Source organism: Ambystoma mexicanum, chromosome 9 (genome assembly GCF_040938575.1).
Source record: "Ambystoma mexicanum isolate Mex_15411 chromosome 9, UKY_AmexF1_1, whole genome shotgun sequence".
Classification (NCBI taxonomy): Eukaryota; Metazoa; Chordata; class Amphibia; order Caudata; family Ambystomatidae; genus Ambystoma; species Ambystoma mexicanum.
This window is the reverse complement of record NC_090931.1, coordinates 370,610,817-370,635,010: the sequence shown is the minus strand read 5'-3', so window position 1 is coordinate 370,635,010 and position 24,194 is coordinate 370,610,817. Positions and strand designations below refer to the sequence as shown.

At 46.7% G+C, this 24,194-nt stretch overlaps 1 protein-coding gene across 4 annotated transcripts in view; it reads right to left on the bottom strand.

Moving 5' to 3' along the window:
- The window catches only part of METTL27 (methyltransferase like 27), a 204,358-nt gene that overhangs the window by 163,889 nt on the left and 16,275 nt on the right, over window positions 1-24,194 (bottom strand). For all 4 annotated transcript variants that reach the window (XM_069614819.1, XM_069614820.1, XM_069614821.1 and 1 more), the window contains exons 2-3: window positions 6,159-6,285; window positions 4,976-5,104 (exon numbers count right to left, since the gene is read on the bottom strand). In XM_069614819.1, the coding sequence (XP_069470920.1) occupies window positions 4,976-5,104; window positions 6,159-6,285 (256 nt within the window). The remainder of the gene's footprint in view (window positions 1-4,975; window positions 5,105-6,158; window positions 6,286-24,194) is intronic.

Below are 24,194 nucleotides of genomic sequence, written 5' to 3'. Positions count from 1 at the left end.
GAACTCCAGTAGAGGGCGCATCCGCAACCAGCAGAGTGAAATGAGGTATATGCATGACAACATCATGCCGAGTAGACTTGATGGTCCTCAACGTGGCGACCCTCAGTGCCAACAGCCGTTGCATTTGCCTAGGATGGCCGATATCCTCTCCACCGACGGTGATGCCAGGCAGGGCACCGTGTCAAGTCTGGATCACAGAAAAAGCGCGTCCTGCGAGGGAGTCAAGCAGGACTTTGCATAATTCACAGAGAACCCCAGGTCCGTCAGCAGGCGGACAGTCTTCGCCGTGTGGTCAATGTCAATGTCTCTTGATCTGGCCCGGATGAGCCAGTCATCCAGGTACGGGTACATGTGGATCCCTTGCAGCCGTAGATGGGCCAGCACCGGAGCCAGGAACTTGGTGAAGACTCTGGGCGCCGACTTCCGTCCGAAGGAAAGAGCCTTTAACTGGTAATGCTTCCCTTGAGTGATGAAGCGCAGAAACTTGCGGTGTCCTTTGTGGGTGGGGATGTGGAAGTACGCGTCCTCCAGCTCAAATGGTGACAGAAGGTCTCCCTCCTCCAGCTGGCCAAGCATGTGTTGCAGTGTGACCATGCTGTACTTCTGGGACTTTATGTACTTGTTGAGTCGTCGTAGGTCGAGAATGGGCCTCCATCCCCCAGTTTTCTTTCGTACGAGGAAGTACCTTGAGTAAACTCCAGAGCCCCGGAGCTGCTTGACACCAGCTCCATCGCCCTTTTCTTTAACATGGCCCAAACCTCCAGCACCTGTTGAGGGATGTGTATCCTGCCAGGCCACCGGTGGTATTTGAGGACACTTCGCTGGAACTCTAGGGTGTGTCCATGGGCGAGAGCAACCAGCACCCAACGGTCGTTGGAGATGGTCTCCCACACGCTGATGAAGTTCGTCAGCCAGCCTCTCACGGGGGTGCAGCGGTGGGGACACGACATCTTGGCAAGTTCAGTCCGGTTTGGAGGTCGGCGCGCCGCACTGGGTGCCCTGACAACGATGGCGGCCACCTCTGAAGGCCTTGGAGCAATCCCTGTTGGCTTCCTGGGTCAAGGAGTGGTAGTGTTGGTGGTAAGAGGATGAGCGCCCGCCTAAACCCTTTGAAGATTTGCTAGACTTTCCTCCGAATGAACGAAAGGACGGCCGGTGTTGTTGCAGAGCGCCCAAAGCACAGGCCATCTCTGTGTTGGCCTTGATGGCCTGACGGGATTCATCGACTGTCTTCTCGAAAAGGTTGCCTCTGTCGAACAGCATGTCCAGTACCCTTGTCTGGAACTCCTGCCTGAACTTGGTGGCCTTGAGCCAGACACGACGGTGAAGGCAAACCCTGTTGCCCATCTGGCAGAAACCTGTGTCCGCGATGGCCAGTGCCACCGTGATGGCATGGTCCGACACCACCTCGCCTTCTTGGAGGATCTCCAAAGCCTCGACCCGTTTGTCATCAGGGAGAAATCCAGGAGTGAAACCATCTTGAACCAAAGCTTCCGGTCGTATCTGGCCATGATCTCCAGTTCGTTGGCCGCTTTCATTGTCGTCACTTCTGAGTAGATTACCTTCCTACCCATGGAATCCAGTTTCTTCCCCTCCTTGTCCGGGGGTACGGATGAAGATGATGATGAACACGACAATTTCTTCCTGGTGGCAGCAGAGAACACTGAGTCCGCCGACGGTTGAGACAGGAGACACTTAGGGGCAGACTCCGGCACACAGTACTTTTTCCTCAATCCGGTCTCTCTTAGCTGGAGCTGAAGCAGGATTCTTCAGTAACGCTAGCCCCTCATCCCAGACGTCATCCAGGAGCAGCCCTGATAGGATAGTCTTCCCCTTCGCCCCCCAGCGTTGGTAAAGGAAGCCCTCCTTCTTTTCCTCCAGGGGGAGCTGGAAGAGCTTTGACGCCCATGCAATCATGGAATGAAAGGATCCCACCTCGTCTGGTGGAGAGGCTCTCTGTGCAGGTGATGCAGAGTCTCCTAGTCCTGCGTCATCGTCCCTATCCGTCGTTGCCCTGTCTGTCCCAGTCTCCCTGGGAGGGGTGGGGCAGCGACGGTTGGAATGGAGGTGTAAGGTGTCTCCCCCTCTTCTATGCTGATGGTGGTCCCAGTGCCAACGGGGTAACCGCCAGTGCCGCTGGTGCTGTCGGGGTCATCGGCAACCTTCTCTGAATCTTCGACACCAACGTGTGGAGTGTCGAAAGGATATCCTGTGACACATCTCTAGAGAGAACCTGGGGAGTAGGGTCACTGGATGGTGTGGACAGAAAGTCTCTCCTCCTCGTCGGATGAAGAAAAGTCTGCGCCCTGGAGTTTTTCTGCCCCCCCCCCTTTCTTTGGGTCCTGAGGGGTTGGTCTCGGACTGAGGTCGGCCATCCTCTTCTCCGGGGTCTTCAATATCGGCTTGAACGAAGACTCTCTCCTGGCCAGAAGAGATATTCTGGCTGTCGCCAGGGTTGGCCCCTTTTGCCTTCGAAAGGGATGCACCACCATCTCGATCGATGATGTGGCCTGGCCCACCTGGGCCTTCACAGGCAGGTCAGCCATCTTGGCCTTCTCCTTCACGGGAAGCTCAAAGGCCTTGTTCGGCTTGGCCTTCTCTTTCACAGGCGGTTCGGACACCTTACCTTTTCCCCAGAGCTTCCCAGGGCTATCCGACTTCCTCTTGGACGAAGAGCTGGAGCGGTGGCTGGAGATGGGGGCAGATGGAGAAGATGAACGCGCCCTGTTCGTCGCGGGACCCGCAGCGGCGGCAACCCTGATGGAGGCGGACTTGCAGTGCTTGGGCTTGTGTTGGGCCCCCACAGATAGAGCACCCTCAAAGGACTTAGAAGCCCACTCAGGTTGGCGGGATCAGGAAGAGGCATGCCCCTGAGAAGCACCCGGGGTAGAGGCCCTGGTTTGGAGACACACCGCCGGCAGGCATGTCGATCCTTCATGGTGCGCTTGGTGAAACCATGGCAGATCTCACTATCTTCTTCTTTATGCACCAGGTGTAGACAATACAGGCACTGGGAATGCTTGTCATCCGAATAAACATTCCGCAAACCGCAGCTGGTGCACAGCTTGAAGAGGGAAGCTCCGTCCTTCTCCTCCGACATGATCCAGCGCAGTGTATGCCTGAAGAACTTCTGGAAGCTTCCAAGAAGAACACTCAATGATTTCTGTCCTTGAGTGGCGATGAAAGATGCCAAAAAACGGGTCCTCATTAATCTGAAGAATAATCGATGGAGCACACAGGCTCGATTGACTGAAAAATAGAAATTTCTAATTAAAAAAGTGAAAAAACGCAGAGATGCTCGAAGATCAAGATGTGAGGACTCCCAACACTTGAATGTGCAGTAAAAATCTGAAGTTGGCTCCCAGACGAGGGGCTTAGGTGGAGAGCAGTCATTGGCTGGGGGCAGTATGACCCAGAGGTCACTGATTGGTTTATAGGTCGAAAGACAGTTTAGAAACGCAACTGAAACTGTTTTTTCTTTTACCGAGGATTCCCAGCCTGGTGACGGGGATTATTCATGAGCATGTGAATCCATGCAAGACCCTATGTTGGAGAAGTATTTGTATTCAATTAATTTTGCAAAAGTAAGATCGGTATCTGGTGGTGAAATTACACTTTTTCTAGCAGTATGCCAAAGATGTGTGTTGGCCCCAACCTTATTGTTAATAATATTATTTTAGAAGTGGTCAAATTAAAAGCGGATTTGCTTTTTCTCTGCAGGAACCAGATGGTTATCCTTTCTGAAGATGATGCACTTTTAAGTTCAATTGCACCTCGGCCCTACAGACACAACTAAGGTGTCATGAGTTACATTTGAGAAAACATTTATGTATAAATATTAGTAAAACTCATGGTGTACCACTAGAAAATAAACAAACTATTGTAGAACATAGAGAGAGGGATAAAATTACGCAAGTGACCACCTTTGACTAGCTGGGGATACGGTTACGCTGTGGTGATCAATCGAAAAAACATATAACAAAAGTAAGCCGATATTGTCATGTTTGGGGAAACCGAGATAATTTTTCTTGACATTTTGGTGGGAGTATATTCCCATTCACCTTGCCAATTTATAGAGGTCAGGCACAAACAGCAGCTGTATGCTGTATGCTATGATGAACTTTGCAGGCACAGGAATGCTAGGGCGTTGACCACAGATGAAACTAATTTCTGAAAAATTTGTTGATGAATTCCTAGAAGTACACTACATAGTTAAACATGTTAAACAATTTACTGAGAAAATTAGTACACTATGGGAAAATCTACATAATTGAGGAGAATTAAGAAAGCCAGTAGAGTGTGGTTGAGGGAGTTCTATAGTGCATCAATATTTTGAATAGTAATGTTCCCCAGGGATAGATTTCTATCTAGATGAGATAACGCCTGAGTATGCGGGAATCGTATACGTCAGATTTCATCTGGGTATCCTTATGGTATCAGCATTACTGTAAATTAGAACGGAGGGAGCGCAGCAATGTGCCCTTGCTATCTTTTTTGCCAGGAGGACAGTGAGCATTTTGTTTTCATCTGCCGGTGATATAAATGTGCAAGACTACGGCTAATCCCATGTTTTAGAAATGTTGGAGCAAGTTGCCTTGAAGAAGCAGTGATGGTATGGGATTTGACTTCTCATAAGTATGTCATTTTTGCTGTGGCTAAATGTGTGTAGCTTGGCAGAGCATTACATGGTTTTAAAATGGGAAGTTTAATTCATGCAGAGTAGCCAGAATATGCTTAAGGCAGTAGCACGTTTACGTATCACTTTAGATGTATAGAAGAATACAGCACTTGTATATGTTTGTGGCATGACAGATTTATTTCATTTTAACATGATGTTGGGGGTCTTTTCTCTTTCATCTAATGCCTTGTAATTTCTGTATATTTTGATTATTTGTATGATTTTGTGAATGATTGTCCGACATAAATAATTTAGATCAACAATATGAAGCAATGTCAATGTGGTCAATCTCATCACCTCTGCAGCCACAAGGCCAGTGCCACAGGCCACGTCTAGGATCAGCTGAGAGGCACGGTCAGTAGGGATAACTGATGCAAGACAGTCAGCAGCTAGGCGAGGAGCACGGTATTCAAGGACATCCACATCCTGCAAAGAAAAGAGAGACATGATACAAGAAAGTGGATTAACAGCCTAACTGGAGAAGCTGTTCTATTATTGTAACGGGACATAAAGCCCCAGAAAACTACTTACTACGTATAAAGGCAAGATGCTTCAACAGTGTAATCTGAAGGGCAGTCTCTGGAAATGCTCATTTCACAGCCTAATCCAAGGCAAATCCTGAGATTTCCATGAAAGATGAAGCTAGTGTACATTCTGGGCGGATGTTTGACCATTGCTAGCTGACGGATATGGTTTTCAAGGGAAGTTCTACTGCTCAACCTGAGAGGATACTCCCACAGTGGGACCAGACACTGTTCTCTGGACAGGGGCGGTACACCATGCATCCCTGAAGGATGCTCTAGCATTGTGACCCGAGACCACGTCCTGTGTGGTTCATTGTCCAAGCAGGAGACAATTCCATGTTCTCAGCTGACTGAATGCGAAAGCCTTTTCTTCCTATTCAACAATACACCTCTCTGCCTGTGAAGGAGGCTTTACATTTTTTCTTGAGGGTAGCAAAACTATAGCTGCTTTAATCCCAATGAAACCAGAGATTTCCATCATCTGAGAGCAATTGCCTGATGTTCGGTTGGTGTTCCCCCAAAACACAGTACCCAATATAGGACCATTTTCAATTTCTGTTTTCCACAAATCAGAGTTGGTATGCACTGAAAAGCATCCAGGAAGGTGTCAGGAAGTATGTTTTTCTGTTTATGGAATGTGGAGTGCATTATGGTGCATTTAGAGTGCATCCACAAAGCAGGTAGATCTATGAGAAGTTATACAGTGTACAGTGTAATGTAGCAGCCAATACATCGGACTGTCGATTAGATTAAATAAAAAATAAAAAGATCTGCACCCAGACGCTGTCGAGTCAGCATTGTGTGCAACACAAATTTGTCTACTCACTCAGAGGATGCCTAGTACATCGGCAGTATGCTTAGTAAGAGCAACCACAATGGTGCTGACCAAGACGACGTGGTAACGAACGGTTTAATGTTACATTGTGGTGAGGATTGGAACTTGCTTGCCTCCTTACCTGTTCATAATCCAGTGCCCAGTTATCATAAAACTGGACCTTTTCTTCCACAGAGATGGGCGTATGTGCTGAAAGGATCACTTTCCTTACTTCGGAAAGGCTCCTACTGGGAGTTGACATTTCCGATCTATCGGGAAAAGATTGGGAAGGATTTAAAACAAGTTTGTGAAGGTGAATGTAGATAATGACAAGACAGACATTTGAAGATCAACCTGTAAACAGGTATGCCAGTACATTATTTATTTATTACATTTATATAGCGCGCAGGTAGCCCAGGGGCATTGTGGCGCTGTTACTTGTAGGGGAACTTAGCTACAGGTACAGGTTGTGCCATGGGTTACAGTAAGGCAAGATCCTGTGTTAAGTGATAAGGAGTATCATACACCATAATACATCAACACCATAGTACATCATACATGTTAGTCATGAAGGTTTAAACATGTGGGGTTGGTAAGGTGAACAAGGTAGTTTTCATGGCTTTGCGGAAGGCAATTAATGAGGGTTCAGCTCGCAGAGAGGTGGGCAGGGTGTTCCAATGTAAAGCAGCAAGGCAGGGGAAGCTGGCGCCACCTGCTCTAGCTCTTTTTATCCTGGGTACAGAGAGCATATTGGCATAGGGTGTCCTGGTAGGTCTAGTGGAGGCGGCCGGGTGGATTCTCTGGGATAGGTACGCTGGGGCTGAGAGGTGGATGCATTTGTGGGTGATGCTTAACGCTTTGAATAAAATCCTTTCCTTTATGGGGAGCCAGTGGGATGCTTTTCTGGCAGCAGTGATGTGTTCTCTCTTGGCAATGCCTTGTGCAGCACGCAGGGCGCTGTTCTGGATTACTTGCAGCTTCTCGAGGTTGTCATTGTCTGGTATGGGATGATTTTGGTTTGCTGCAAAGCATCCTTTCCAGCACTGCCTCCTTAAACTGTTCCTAAATTAAATTAAAAGGCCAAGAATTTATGACATATATTCCGTCCCATTTGAGAAGTGTTTCAGAACGCTGCACACTATGCCACTGAATTTTCCACCCAATCGCCAAGATCCTCTACAGTTTCACCAGCCAGCATTTACTACCTCTACACCTATTCATTTTCCAATTGCCCATTCATTATTTTCTGCTGTCGGTTTGATTCTCCTCTCAAGCAAAGTCTTACCCCCCACTCCTAGTAGGGCTGGGAGATAGATCAGGTTTTGGAGATATACCGATATATTTTCAAAATCGATATAGGCTGAGACAATATCATTAACATCGAGATATACTACAATCATTTTGATATTTACGCAGCTGTGTGTATTCTCAAACAGGAAGAGGAACCCTGTATTTGCACTTTATTTTGATCAATGTCTTATAAATAAGGTTGTTTGTGACTGACATGTAGTTGGTGGCTTACAACTGAGCATTTAACCCACGTAAACAATAGAGATATATATCGAATACCATTCAGCCCAAAACTATTGAGATATGACTTTTGGACCATATTGCCAAGTCCGATCTGTTCTCTCGTCTAATACCCTGTCTCCCAACCGTCTTTCTTAACATTCTACTTTAGGAACTCTCAGAGGGAGCTTCAGATAGACACTGATGAGCAACTGCGTGAAGGATGATCCTTGAGCACACCAGAGGGTAAAAACTACTTGTAGGATAGAAACTGTCCCAAGTTTACGTGTAAAGGACCATTCTGAAGAATTATTCAAACCATGCAAGTACCTTTCCTCCAATCTCCATCACATGTTCGAGGCGAGGAAGAAGTATACAGTGATCCACCATGTCATGGGAAGGGGAGTGGTGAAAGTGGATGAAGGGAGAAAGGCGGTTGTCGTCTAGGGAATAAAGAAGATTCGATCTCTTGATCACCAGGGTTGACTAAGTACCCAAGGCTGGATGAAATCCAGACTGACAACTGTTGAACAGGGGGTTTGCTTCACTATATTTTTGGGATTGTAGTTCTGCAACTCATTTTGAAGATTTTGACTTTCAATGGAAGGTTAGCAATAGGGAGGTAGTTAGGGTGGTGGACCTTGAAAGTCTTCTGTGATCAATATTTCCTTCAGAGGACACAGTACAGCTCCTCTGAGGAGAGAGGGAAGGAGCTGTCTGAGAAGGGCCAAAGGACTCAATGTGGACTTTCATGAAGATGGTAGGATAAGGGTTTCTCTGGCCGAATACAACTCTACGTTATTTGTAATAACTTTTATTTAACATTAGTGGTTGTGACATAAAATGAAGCAATTGCCAACTACGGTGCAAATGGCCCCCCATATTAAAACCATATATGTAGCGTTCAGATATCGTTCAACATAACATATTGAATGTTCAAAGGAGTGAGCAGTTATGTTAATAGTCATGGTTTTATCATGGAGAAAGGGTTCTCTTGTCAATATTCTAGGAGTTGACCATCTGCTTAGGTATCTTGGGATCTGGTCATGTATGAGGGCTGTAATCGTTTCAGCCACAAATATCTCTCATACCTTTCGCCAACACTGGGGTAAGATTGGTCCGACAGAGCTCTTGCAACATGTAGCAATGGCAATTCTGGCTGTGAGCAAAAAGTGAGTAACACGTGTGGCAGTATTAAAAACATGCAGATGCTTTTCCTCCTGGGACTCGCCCCCCCCCCCCACCCCAAGAGCAGTCAGCAGATTTTCAGGTAAGGAAACTACAGTTATTGATTTAATCTTGGCCCACACCTCCTTCCAGAACCCCTAAACCCTAGGGCAAGATCTCCCCATGTGGAAATAGTCACCCTGCTTCCTGCGTTCCCGTCAGCAATTAAGGGAGTACATGGGATTCATTTTGAGTCTCGTTGGCGGTAAATACCATCAATAACAGAGCTTGAGCACACATTCCCCATTTGTAGCACATCTGGAAGAGGAGTCATTATGTGTCCATATATCACTCCAGGTTTCGCCACTTATAGTATGTTATAAATCGTTCCCTCAGCTGGTCATATACATAAATAACGCTGCACTAATGTCCTTATCCAGCAATCTGTAGAGAGTAGAGGGACCCTAGTTTGCAAGATGCCAGCTACAAGCGTGAGTTTTATCGCGATCATGCGTCTCATTCCACATGCTTTTACAGTAGGCCGAGAGGCCCACTGAGGAAGTGGAGCATATCTAAACTGCCCCCCCATCCACCTGAATTTTATTTTATATACCTCAAAGGACACGGAAAGTCCTCATTATAGAGCTCAGATCAATTTTAAAGTCCATCAATTTGCCAATGAGAAAATGTTTTCCGAACCACGCCCGGGAAAAAAAGAAAGAAAAAAAAATATACATCGGGATTGCAAAAAATGGGTGTCATGGAGCCCAGATCAGGATTCATACTTGATACATTTTACTTTGTGCCAGTAGTAGAGAGATATACCAGTGGATGTTAATAATGGAGTGTTCTGAGAGAGCTTGAATGTGTCTATATACGGAACCAAGGGAAGCAGAACCAGGGTCACTGCTTGTTCTGGGTCCACTCAGGAATCTGGTCCCCCCCCCAGACTCCAGATGAAGAAACGGAAACCAGGCCATGTCTAAATATGTCCAATGCGCCCAGTCCACCCCGTCTAATGTTAACCAGAGTTACTGCTTTGGGAATCCTTGGACTTTTACCCACCCATACAAAAGCAAGGATCTTTTGCTGTAATGCATGTATGGCAGAAGTTGGTATTTTAACTGGAAGGACCAAGCAGAAATATAAAAACCTTGGGATAAAGTTCATCTTGACCACTGGGCTACAGCCTATCCATGATAATAATGGCTTTCACCATCTAAGTCTTCTGTGAAACACTTACATAATTTGCAGAAATAAGCTCTACATATCTCTCGAGGAGACGATGGGACCCAAACCCCTAAATATTCAATCAAACCACTTTCCCAGAGTAGGGAAAGATATAGCCTAGTCTCGACAAGAAATCCAGAAGGATGGAAATACTTAGTCTTCTACATTTATTGTAATTAATTGAAAAACCTGATACTGATTCAAACGCCTTTAGCTCTGCTGCCAGAGCCTTGAGGGATGCGTGTACATCGGTTAACATCATCAGGAGGTCTCTTGCCTAAAGGGAAACTTTATGTACCAGACCCTTCACTTCAATCTCTTTAACATCAATACACCCTCTTATCCTTCTAGCAAGGGTTCTATGACAGGGCAAATATAAGTGGAGAGAAGGGCCCCTCCTACGAGTTCCTCTAGTAATAGAGAAAACAACATTAATTCTCCCATTAGCAAACATTTTAGTGAATGGTTCCTGATAGTTAGACATCATAAATCTCAAAAACAATGGGCCAAAATGATATGCCTTCAGAGCATGTACCATAAACGTCCAATTGACCTGGTCAAATGCCTTAGTTGCATCATAACCAAGCACTATCAATGCTAGCACACTCCTCCCGGAAATTTCAAACAAGTCGAGAGTTCCACTGATGTTGTCATGTGCTCAAATCTCCATTATAAATCCCTTGTGGTTTTGATCCACCAAGGAGGGTAGAACCTTTATTAAATTTGAGGTACAAATGTTAGGATATATTTTAGCATCCACATTTATCAAAGTAATTGGTCTAAAGGACGCACAGTCCCATGGATCCTTATCAAGTATCAGGGAAAACATAGTTGATGATTCTATCATAGAAGATGTGACTGTCCCGGTAATAAGACCTTGACGCTATGCACTTTACAGATGGTACAGGGATTATCCCGGAATTAAAGTACTCATTGAGAACGATCTCAACCAAGCATAAGAATCTTTCTTTTCAACTTTTGGGAGTATGTCCGGTTTTGAACAAGGCCAAGGGCCAAAACACGTGTTAACCATATGACACAAAATGTATTAAACCTGTTACTGGTGCAAATATGCCGGTCTGATAGCACAGCGAGTAGAGCACTCGCTTTGACATCTGTGCAAAGCCTGCCAACGCAGGTTCAAATCCCGGTAGGGCCAAACTCAGCCTGTCATCCTTCCGAGGTCGATAAATGAGCACCACACACTGTGGGTAATAATAAGCAGCGCTCAGATACCTGAGGGTTCGTAGCACTATATAAATGCTAAATTATTATTATTATTAATTTTGTAGTGGCTAGTCAGTTGTTGCTATAATTAAAAGGTTAAGCCATGCTTTTGAGTGGTTGGGGTTTCAAAGTTTTGTAAAATAAAATGGGAGATCTTTCAGGCCCAGGAGCCTATTCTATGACTGTTAATGCTGTAGACTTCTTGTCACCCCATTCCACACCTTGTTACCAAACCCGTGCACATCACTCAATCGCGGAGATGCATTCTTTCTTATTGAGCACAGCACCCCTGTACATTTGTTAGTAGAAAACGTTTAAGTAAATTGAACTGTGCTATTTACTGTATCGCAGACAGAGTTTTTTTATTTTTAAAAAGGACCCCGACAGTTAAACCTAAATGATACTTGCCATGCTACACACTACACCGACAATGTCACAGAGTCAGACGACACACAACCATCCCCAGGACCGACTTAGATGTGGACAACAGTCCCTAATTCCCTTTGGCCATTACACAATAATGAACTAGAATGCATAGGCCACACAGAGCCAGTCTGAATCAAGTGGATCACTTGAACCAGTTATCCCAAAACCCTCTGTATCCGTTCGGCCCATAAGCAGAGGAGACTATAGCCCTGTAATAAAATTGGAGCAAGGAATAATAATACTGACAACTAGACCATACAATACCACGTACAGAAACCAGGTAGAGAAAGCTACATATTTGTTCAGGTCCTTAGAGCAGTAAATGCTGTAGTATTACCACCCTTCCCAGTAGCCTGCCCCAAAACCAGCAACCATGCTCTCCTTAATTCCCCCAACAGCTACACACTTCACAATGATAGAGCTCTTTTCTGCTTTCTTTTCCCCCCAACCATACCCCAAATAGTAGGTATTGGCTGGCCTTTTCTTGCTGAGAAATCCAATAGACTGGACACACCTCCTACAGTGGTACACAGAGTCCTCCACTCCCTTCCATAACAGCTAAAGAAGGGCATAAATTACATCTATACATAGATTACATAGACTACATAAATTGGCACTATACAAATAAAATACAATACGTCAAATTCTCAGGTAAATCAGTTTTAGTACAGTACGTATATGCCCACCTCTTATGAGGTGATCACCCATGAGTCTCAGAACCCATTAACTGCATTAGCATTCAAAGGACAGTCTCCAGGCGGAAATTGTAATTGTGTAGGGATATCATTTATTATCTAGGACAGGACATCATGCTGGGACACAGATTCACAACTAATTCACGTGCAGAAGCCTAATCGAAGGGTGCCAGAAACACAGACCATAACAGAGGTAAGTAGTTCTAGGGATGAATGGGTACTACAGTCAATGGCCCTCATTACGACCCCGGCGGTAAGTAATGGACATTACCGGCATGGCGCAACTAACGTGTCCGTGCTGGTCTTGAACCGCTAAAAGCAGTAAATTACGACCTCTCGGGGACGAGCATTGCGCCATGCCGGTAATGTAATCTGCGCCATGCCGGTAACGTCCCAAAAACGTCAGCTACTGGCATCGTATGCCGTGCAAACTGCACCACCGCCACCCTACCCACCGATATTAGCGAGAACCGCTAATAGCGGTCACCGCTAGCGGTGACCGTAAAGAAGCGGATCCGGAACTTACGCCATCGCACCGGAACGGGAAAGAGCACGGCGGCCATCTTTAAAAACACAATCCATTGCAATCCTCCACAACCAGTGCACATCTGACCCCGAGACCTGGCACAAAACTTCACCCACATCCACGCATCCCCTCAATGCCGAAAGTTGTAAAAAAATCTTGCGATCGGCAGCGGCAGGAGCGCTTCAGTAGGGAAGAGCTTACAATGTTGGCGGAAACGTTCCAGGAAAACGCGGACATCGTATTCTCCACCGAAATGACCAGACCGGCAATAGGATGGAAAAAGGCCATATGGGAACTAGTCGCACAACGGGTCAGTGCCGTAGGAACAACACCCCGCACCACCAAACAGTGCTGTAAAAGGTGGAACGACCTCCGGCTCCGTGTAAGGAGCATACTGTCGGCCAACCGCAACATGGGCATGGCAACTGGCAGAGGAGCACACTCTCCAATTAAAATGGAGCCGTGGGAGGAGATATGTGCCACAACGAGCGGCATCAAGAGCATCGAGGGGGTCAGTGGAATGGAGAGAGGAGCCCCGACATCAGGTGACACAGGTAGGTGCCTCAAATTAAGCCATGCTACACTCCCTGATATCCACTTACATGGGAATCACAATGTTGCCCAATAGGGTTAACGCAACACATCAGCAGAAGACTGCCAACAGGCATCATTAACCTACACCCTGTACACATGCAGTATGCACACTCCACAATAGGCACACACATTGCTGCATGCTCAACCCACCCAAAAGGGAAACAACCTGTATGTCACTGCCTCCAAAGTGCACCATCTATTCAACAAATTCATGGCAGTCATCACAATGCCTGCTCAATGTCCGCTGACCCATCAATAACACTTTCCCTCCTTTGCTCCACCACAGGCTCCCATACGGACCCCGGCGAGGACGAGACTGGCACCACACCTGCCAAGAAGGCCAGGCTAGAGGCAACACCACACCAACCCTCCACCTCTGCTGGACCCAAAAAAAAACACAGCAGCCAAAATTGACTGCCACAACACAGCCCAGGGCAGCGATGATCCCCAAGGCAAGCAGCATGGTACCACCAGCAACAGACATGCAACAACTGGTGGCCACTGAAGGGAATGTGTCTGCAGGAAGCAGTACGATTGGGGAGACTGCTGCCATTGCAGCCTGCTCTGATAGTGATGTGGGGAATGATGAGGATGACACAGAATGTCCCCCCACTGCCAACCCTCATTCCCCCCACCTGTCCCCATGTAGCCTGCATGCTGATAACACACAGGGGCTATCCCCTGATAACTCCTGGCCAGCCACTCCCTGCCCAGTGGGAGGTGTGGAGGAGGGGAGTAGCCCAATGACCCCGCCAATTACATCATTCAATGCCCCAAAATACCAACAGTCGCTGGACCAAATATTGACAAGGCAACACCAACTGTCTTCACTCCTCACGCAGCATGTGGCCGATTGTGGAGGTGCCAGTGCTGGAATGCAAAGATGTGCCGAGACTGTGAAGGCAGCCATCCAATCCTCCAGCAAGGACATATGTGCTGAACTTGCCGCGGTGCGGCACGTGCTCACTGAGCTCGTACAGACAATGAGGGACATATGTCCTAGCGAGCAGCCGAGTACCTCCTCCGCTGCCAGTTCTGCCCCAAGCAGCCCCGTCCGCAGGTCGGCCAGGAACCTGTGGAGTACAGGCAGGGGTGCCCCGGGGGCCGGCAGAGGGGGCTGCCAGTAGAGGCCACCCAGTGGATCAATTCCACATTAGGCACTTCGACATAGGGATCCACGCACTTTTGCGGGGAGTTGAGGGGGGGAGTGGGTGTGCTGGGGAGTTAAGGGGGCAGGGGGGAGTGGGTGTGTTGGGGAGTTGAGGGGGGAGGGGGGAGTGGGTGTGTTGGGGAGTTGAGGGGGGAGGGGGGAGTGGGTGTGTTAATTGAATTCACATTTATAATACAATTTTTTCTTGATCACAAGTCACATGTGTGGACATTGCTCATTGCGTATGTGTGATTTATTGGTGAACAGTCCACAGTGTCCATATCCCAGACACACACAGTGCCCCAATTGCCATCTCCATGTGACACCCCCAATCCGTGTGTGCTAGAAACATTGGTTGATCAGAGTCCGATGCAGTTCACGCCCCTCCTGTGCATCGCTGCCTCCCTGAGGTGCTGCCCCATCCCCACCCTCCTCATCCTCATCGTCAGGTGGTTGCAGTTCTGCGTCAGGGGGCAGGGACACAATTCGTCTAATGCACATATTGTGTAGCATGACACATGCCATGACGATCTTTGCCACCTTCTCATGGCGGTACAGGAGTGCCCCACCAGACCTGCTGAGGCAGCGAAACCGTGCCTTCAGTAGGCCGAATGCCTGCTCAATCACCACACGGGTACGTGTATGTGCACGGTTGAAGTCCTCCTCGTGCTGGTTCTGTGTGTTCTGGACTGGTGTAAGGAGCCACCTCTTCAGGGGATAGCCTGCACCACCTGTATGTGGGCAACAATGTATGTGTCAGTCATGACATCAAATTCCAAACATGACGTGCCACCATGGCATGCATTCAACTGTTACTTTGTACCACTTTTACATGCACAAATGGATTCACACTATGTGACCGGTATATGTGTATTCCTCTCATGGACTGTTTTGCATGCCATCAACCAATGTATGCAGGGGGGTCAAGTGCCTTGTGAGTGCCCAGCCACTGTGTTCGTTCATGGCGTTTGTTTTGGTGATCTGGCAGGTGTCCTGTGATGTCAACGCTCTCATCATGGCAACATTGCTGTCAGCCTCATGATGACCCCACTGAGCACTACTAATGTTGATAGGGACATTTTTGGGGCCTCGGTGTCTGTGTAGTGGTGTATTGATTTTTTTGTCCGTCTTGTACATCCTTTGTGCGCAGTTATGGGGGACTGGCCTTTCAGTTGATGGTGTTTGGTGCCGTGTATTGGCTAAAGTCATTGCATGTAGGTGCATTTCGTTGAAGTCAATGTGGTCCGAATCGGTACAATGCACTTGCAGATGGTTGTGTCATGGTTGGGAAACACCTTCATTCACATGGTAGGACTGCTTACATCGGGCATTATGTGTACTGGTGTCAGTTGACGTTTGTGCTGCTTTAGGGTATGAGCTGGCTCCATTGCCTCTGCTACTCGCAGCCAGGTAAAGTATGCATCATTCCCCCCCCCCCCTTTCTGCCAGGTAAAGTATGCATCATTCCCCCCCTTTCAGCCAGGTAAAGTATGCATCATTCCCCCCCCCCTTTCAGCCAGGTAAAGTATGCATCATTCCCCCCCACCCTTTCAGCCAGGTAAAGTATGCATCATTCCCCCCCTTTCAGCCAGGTAAAGTATGCATCATTCCCCCCACCCCTTTCAGCCAGGTAAAGTATGCATCATCCCCCCCCCCTTTCAGCCAGGTAAAGTATGCATCACCCCCCCCCTTTCAGCCAGGTAAAGTATGCATCATTCCCCCCCCTTTCAGCCAGGTAAAGTATGCATCTTTCCCCCACCCCTCTTTCAGCCAGGTAAAGTATGCATCATTCCCCCCCCCTTTCAGCCAGGTAAAGTATGCATCATTCCCCCCCCCTTTCAGCCAGGTAAAGTATGCATCCTCCCCCCACCCCTCTTTCAGCCAGGTAAAGTATGCATCATTCCCCCCCCTTTCAGCCAGGTAAAGTATGCATCATCCCCCCCCCTTTCAGCCAGGTAAAGTATGCATCTTCCCCCCCTTTCAGCCAGGTAAAGTATGCATTGGTACGTCAATCACCTACCCACTTCACATTTCCATGGCCATGACATGAGACTCACTGAGTAGCCAGGAGCTTGGCCCTGCATGTCGCTCCATGTAGCGTGGTATTGTGGAGTTCCTCAGGACCATTGAATCATGGGTTGATCCGGGGAATCGGGCATAACAATTTGTGATGATCCTGTTGGAGTCACAGACCATTTGCACGTTGATTGAGTGAAATAGTTTACGGTTGCGGTACGGTACCTCCATGGCATGTGGGACCACCAATTCCACATGGGTGCAGTCGATGGCACCAAGGCAACCAGGTATGCCGGCTAGTGCATGGAAACCCACTTTGGTGTTTGCAATCTCCTGGGCAGACCATGGTAAGGAAATGGGGTTGTCTGTGCTTGAGGAGGGCATCGAGCACTTGGATCAGTGTACGTGAGAATAATGGTTGTGAAATGCCATGCAAGTGCCCCACTGTGTGCTGGTAGGTGCCTGTGGCCAGGAAGTGGAGCACCGACACTACCTTCAGTAGGGGGGGGGGTGGCGGTGGGTGTTTCTATCATGCTGATGATGTTGTTGTGTATCATGTGAACGATGGTGGTGATGGTGTCCCGGTCCAAACAGTACAAGGTATGGATCTGCTCAGCAGTGAGGTTGAATGGACTGGCTCGGATGCGTGGGATTGGGGGCTGACTGCGTGGTGGCACTGGCTGTGCTGGTGGGGCTTGCTGGCCCTGCCTTGCCCTCCTTCTCCTCCTGCGTCTCCTCTGTGCTGCCTGTTGTTGTTGTAGTTGTAGCACTTGCATTGCAATCAGGTCCTCCAGCCCCAACATTGCTAGTCATATTGGAATCATTGTGGAGTGTGACTGGGTGTGGGAAGGGGTGGGGTGTGCTCATTTTGTACTTGGTGAGTCTGTATTGCCTCCACCTGTGCCGATTCTGTGCACCTGTGGCAGCTGGGAACACTGCACATGGCCATTTACGGTTGGTTTGTGATGGCGGAATTAGCACCATAGCGGTAAGGTACTTAACGGCCTTTGCGATGGCGGTACTTACGGCGTGGAAGGTCGCGTGCGCGCAAAATTTGTGCTGTTAGCGGCACCGTTAACTACGATGCCGCTAATAGCACTTTCACGGGTCATGATCGGACCTAGCGGTAAACGATGCCGGTAATCATTACCGGCATCGTTTTTCGCTTACCGCCGGGGTCGTAATGAGGGCCAATGTCTATTAGGATACACAGAGAGAGTAAAACAACTACAACTAAGACAAATACTCGAGAATGATTACAGTGGACATACGAAACAAAGAAGTCTTTTGAATCAGTTTAAAGAGCTTTGGCAAACATTCCATCATTAGGACAGCCCTATTACGAAAATACATGGCATACAGTATTAATAATGAAAATGTCATGAAGAATACTCATATATAGAATCTTTTAAAATTAAAAATATAACGAAAATGTATGTGGGGGTGGAGAAAAGGGTCAAATCCTGTGGGGAATGGTTGGGGTGGGTTTTTAGGGGCCGGAAACTGGGATTTGGTGGGGGGGGGCAGTTTCATTTGTGATGTCATCTTTGATGTCCTGGGTGTTAGGCTTAGCAGTGCACAGGGGTGGCGCGAGTTATGGTTGCTTAGCTTACCATAACTGGCAAATTTCAGGGGTTTTTCGGTTTTACTTGGAACCATAACGTCCCTTTAACAAAGTTTGTTCACTGAATTTCATAGGTTTTTAGTTGCGCAACTTAACCATAACGTCCCGTTAACAATGTTTTTTTACTGAATTTCATAGGTTTTTAGTAGTGCAAGTTAACCATAAACTCCCTTTAACAAACTTTTTTCATTAGCACGCAGACAATATACAAAGATGGAGTGTAAAAAGCAATTTCTCAGGGATGGCTTTACACAGAATGTTGCAAAGTAAGAATTTATGCTCGTTCACAGTGAAGGTCAGCTGCTTCCATTTTTTGCTCGCGGGCCGGAGTGGCCCACGACTCGCACTATAAGGTTCTATTGTTTTTTGACCTTGACAGACAGGGATTGTGCCAAAAGACTTCTTTTGAAGGAGGAGTGCAAAAATATAAGAGACGATAAGGATGACATTTCTGAAACTAAACCGCTTTTATATATTATATCACTATGAGAAAGATCGTTGACACAGAAAGAGTCGTATTTAGGGACTGCATTACGCATAGACAATGGAAAATGCCAATATAATGTAAGTAACCCTTTAGATTATTTTATACCGGAATATAATAACAATAGCGTGCCGTTAAAGCCTGGTTGAGTTGTACGTTCGTTCAATGTGGCATATTGTTTTGTACCGCGCACGATAACCGCCGAAGGGGTCCCCTGGCGCTCAGACGGCTCTGAAAAAGGCAGAGGAGAGAGGGTGGGTTAGTGGGAATAAGTTAACATACTCCGTTGCACTATCCTCGCTAGCAAATAGTTTCACGCCCTAATAAATAAAATGAAAATTTTTAATGAAGATCGGCTCGTGAGACTAATTTATGTTTTTAAAACAGGTACATCCTTCCCTACTGTCAATGCCACGATTTTCAGACCCCGGCCGACGGATTTTTTAACTGCCAGGTGCAGCTACTTCTAAACAACTTCATGACCCTCACCATTTTATGGGACAATCGCCAAGGACCAATATGCCCTTACGCGGTACTAGCGGCTAGAAGCAACATACCAACCATTATGGTGTTCTAATGCCTCGTTGTTGGAACAGCCTTCTGATTATCAGTGCGACCATAGTGCTTCTTTTATCATAAACCAACACCCTGTGTACCGCAAAGGAACAGCGCATGACTCAAGATGAACTTTTGCGGATCGACAGCAAAGACAAATGCAAATCGCTGAATATTCTCTAAACATTTGATGTCAAATAAAAGTACTTTACGAAATGTACAATCTTGCTGTTTGCTTTTAAATCACAGTTTCATATTCCGAATTGTGGCGCGCTGTGTTGTGAGATGATCTGTGTTGTTTTCCGGGTTCTGTTTAAAGTCGCGTAGGACTGGAGACGACTGGGCGCGTTTGGCTACGCACCCTGTAACGTCACGAAGAGAGACAGGGAATATGAATGCTTTGATAATGTCAGGCTTAGGGGCGGGAGATATGATTTAGTGTCGCAAAAGCAGGTCAGACAGGTCGATGGGGCAAGTAATAGGATTATCACATAATGTCGGCGCACAGCAGCCTGATTTATCATTTGTTTAGTGGACAAAAAGTCGGGTAAGGCCTATAGGAAATTGTATTGTCAACGGACATAAGGAGGGTTCTTAGAACACTCAACCTGACAACGAACAATACGAACAGCGTTCTCAGAACACCCCCATTTTGTTTAATTGCAAACATTACCTCCACGTCCACTCTTCCTCGTCCCATTACTTACTTCATGAGGCCCCTGCCTCCGACACAGGACCTTCTTCTCCGACACAGGACCTTCTTCTATTTCTTTAAATTCCTATAACTCCTCCCCCACATCCACATCACTCAGTTTCATATTACCAAGCCCGAGTATGGGACCTTCCCCGCAGGGAGGATGAGGAGGGTCGTCAGTACTGTGACAAGGAAGAGGAGGACTAGGAGTAATGAAGATTACCGGTAAGTAATCAGAGCATTTGAAGACACCGCAAGTGTTCTTAGAACACATTCAACTTGCCAGAGTACAATACGGACAGCGTCCTCAGGACACCCCCATTTTGTTTATGTACGAACATTTAAGGCTGGGGTGCACAACATACGGCCCGCGGGCCATATGCGGCCCACGGTATTGTGCTTTGCGGCCCCCTGAAGAACAGAACTTTCATAATGAAGTGCGGCCCACTTCAAGCAACAGAAAACAAAGCTTGCCGCACTTCATTATGAAAGTCTTTGAAGCCTGACATGTTGCTGGCATAGGCGAGGCGTACCAGGAGGGGGGTAATTGCCTTTCTAATTGATGGCCTGTTCCCCTCCTCCCAGACCTCGGGCAAAGTACTCTTTGCAAGGGCCTTTAAGGTGCTTCTTAGTCCAGCCATCATTCGCGCCTTGCAGGCTCCATTTGCACTGCCTGTGTTCTTTCATCTGGCCTGAAAGGGACACCACGGGAAGCAATGGGCCATGAATATCACTGGGGTGGGGGCTATCACTGATAAAAGCAGGCTATGTACATGGTGGGCACACTTTAGTTTACCAAATGTGCAATTTACACTGGTAAAAAAAAAAAAACAACAAAAGACATTTCCAAACTGAAACATGCTTCCGGAATTTACATTCATTTGTGTCCTTTGAAATGTGTTTATTTTTTTTTGTCTGTCGCAAATACCCTGTTTTTGTCCTTTCCTTTGTGTTTTTTCACAGGATACATTTCTAAAGCTGCTATATGCTTGCAAAGCTGCGCAATCACAAATAAATGCTTCTTTTGCACTGACAGCAGTTATCAGGAAATTAAACTGTGGGTTCATGGGTGCCAATTTTTGATTTTCACTGCATGAGCAAAAATTCCCCCACTCTCAACCTGAATATAAGCAAGCTAGCAGCTAAACATATCCCCTGGCCGCATACATTTTATAGCACTTATTTTTATAAGGAATTGCAAAGTCATAGGATTTGCAGCCAGTTTTAGATATATAACATCTTAGCAACAGTCACTCAACCTGCTGAGCTACCCTGGTAGCTTTCTTCTGTAGCACCTGTCTATGAGTCATTAATGTATTCAAAAATCACTATTACCAACAGTGCAGTTCATGTCCATGACTTCAAAGTCAACAGTATTTCATCTACATCCACAACGACCCTGTGCATACATTTTTTTGTCAGTGCACCAGTGGCACTTGTCGATAATGGGCAAGCTTGCACCAGCCCACGGCTCTATACAGAGAGGAAGGGAGAGGCTGTTCCAGAGTAGGGAGCCAGCCGAGGAAAGAGATTGGCCACCAGCTTGCTGTTTAGAGAAGCGCTTGACACGCAGAGAGTTGGCACTGGAGTAGCATAGAGAAATGGAGGGAGAGTATTTGGTGAGAGCCTATTGTAGATACCGTGGTCCCCAGCCCCAGACAGCGTTATGGATGATGCAGAGGGATTTGAATTTAATCCTTGCAGCAACCAGGAGCCAGTGGAGACATTTTAGGGCTGAAGAGATGTGGTCCCCGGGGTTGAGGCCAAGGATAAGTCTTGCAGCTCATTGGATTTTATCCAGTGAGCCATGTAAAAAAGGGGCATTTTGCTTCCCCAACCTTGCATGGCCCATTGGGGATGCTGGCTGATGAACTGCATGTGTGTATGTATGAGAGAGGGGCTCCTGCGCCTCCTACCACATACAAAGGGAGTGGGCTCTTATTCATCAGTGCTCCGGCTCTTGGGTTCATGTGCACGAACCAGGAAGCTCTCTTTGCTTCTTTTTTATGCTACGCAGGAGCTGTAGCACTGGGAGGAAACATCAGGACCAGGGCAGAAGGTACTTTAATTTAAATTATGTATGTCATTGTGTGTGCTTGCATTTTAAAATTATTCCCGGGGTGGTGGGGGGGAAGACCCCCTGCTATCCCCAACACCTCTTGATTGGTTTGGGCTCCCTTGCTATGCTCCATCACACTGGCATATTTGGGGGAAATATTTACACCCCTCCAATTTAGTACACAATTTTATCAACACTAGTGCTATAAAGCATGGTAATAAGCAGTATAGAAAAAAACTATATTGGTTATATTTTCCTTCCATGGCCTGTACACACCACCTTTGTATGATGCTTCAAATAAAAGTATTGTAAAGAGAACATTCATTTATTGCCCCGTTGACAAAGCAATGTTGATAGTGGGTATTGAAGTCTTTTATGGCAGTACTTCTGAAAGCAGAGGTGTTTTGTGGTGGCGTGTGGAGTCATGTAGTCAATGTGGGCAGATCACTCATCAGCCACATCTGTACATCTCTTTTTCACCTGCAGGACAGCCAGTTATTGCTGCTGGGCATGCGGGATGATTCTGTTCTCACACTATTGATAACATGTTGAAGCCCAGGGCCAATTCAGTTTTTCTTCTGGCTTGTTAATAACGTGTACTACAGAATTGAAAGCACAAATAGCAATAAAGACAAGAAGTACACCTCAAAATGCCCATTTGTTCCCCCCCATACTTACTATAAAAGTTTGAAGGGGGGTTGTAAATTCACCACGTGCCCTGCCCGCTACCCCACACAAACAATCTGGCCCCCAGTAGATAGCTTGTAAGGTACATTTGGCCCTCTGGCAAAACTAGTTGTGCACCCCTGATTTGAGGACACCGCGAGTGTTCTTAGCTCAATTTTAGCTTGCTTTCGAACAAAACGGACACATACTCCGTCCTCAGAACACCCCACCATTTAGTTTATATAGAAAATGTCAGAACAGCCGTGTTGTCCGCAGACAAATCGAACACAACAAAAGTGTCTAGCACATAAAAAAACAGAACATTGAACCTATCTCATACTCCCCCACCCTCCCCAAACACTCTTACACACCAAAACACTCCACTAAATACAATTTTTAATCCAATTTTCACCGCGCTGTCCGCGGTCATCGGCGAATGCAAGATGGCGGGTGCCACAGAAAATCTGACACGCTTCACGCACCACGCCGTCCAATCAGCGAACACGTCGCATATCCGTGGACATCACGCAAGCCGCTCGGCCAATCAGGGCACTGTCCGCGGAGCGAACCGGGAAGTCCGTCTGCGGAGCGAACGGAGATATCACTAGTTTTTTTGCCTTACATTTTGGTCATTTTTTAAAAAACTCCTGGACGGGTTTACACCAAATTTGCAAAAGCACGCTTTCGGGACCAAGCCCCTGCTCCTGCCGCAAATTTGGTGTAAATCCGTCCAGCGGTTTGGGCTGTCGGCGTGCGCAAAGTTTTTTCCCATTATGTCTATGGGAAAAAACAAAAGTTTTGGGACACCCCCTATAACTTTGCCCCCCCTGGACCAAACCTCTCCAAACTTTGCAACAAAAAAATCAGAGTGGGCCATATACTTTTTTTGCAAAGTTTGGTGACGATTCGTCCAGAGGGAGCGAAGTTATAAGCCACCCAAAAAATGCTCTTCCTATGGAAACACCAACTTAACCATAACTACATGACGCTAGCGCGTCCATGTAATATATAAAATAGCCTATTTGTTTTCGTTGCCTGCCATATATATATGTATGTACATTCAGTAAACAACTTTGTTAAAGGGATGTTATACTTCACAGTGAAACCAAAAAACACTGCACATTCCCCCATTATGGTAAGCTATGCAACCATAACTGCCCGCACCACTGTGCACTGCTAACACTAACACCCAGGACAAGAAAGATAACATCACAAATGTCATTGATGACATCACTGATGACATCACATGTGTAGCCCCTTCGTTTTTGTTCACTGTCATATCTAGGCCAGGTAGGTGTATTTACTGACAGTCAGAAAGTTACCTTTGAAAAGGTATTACATTTATAAATATTGCTATTCTCACATGTTCTTACACAACTTTCCTTAGAATTTAATCGCATCTTATGATGTACATATATAGGGGAAGAAGCAGGCCTGAAGCACAGCAATAATTTTTGTACATGACTACAATCATGTACATTATACACAGTTGCTAATGATACTGCCTCTTGTATGCTTACTTTACACTCCATTTATAAGCCCCACATTTGTATGCA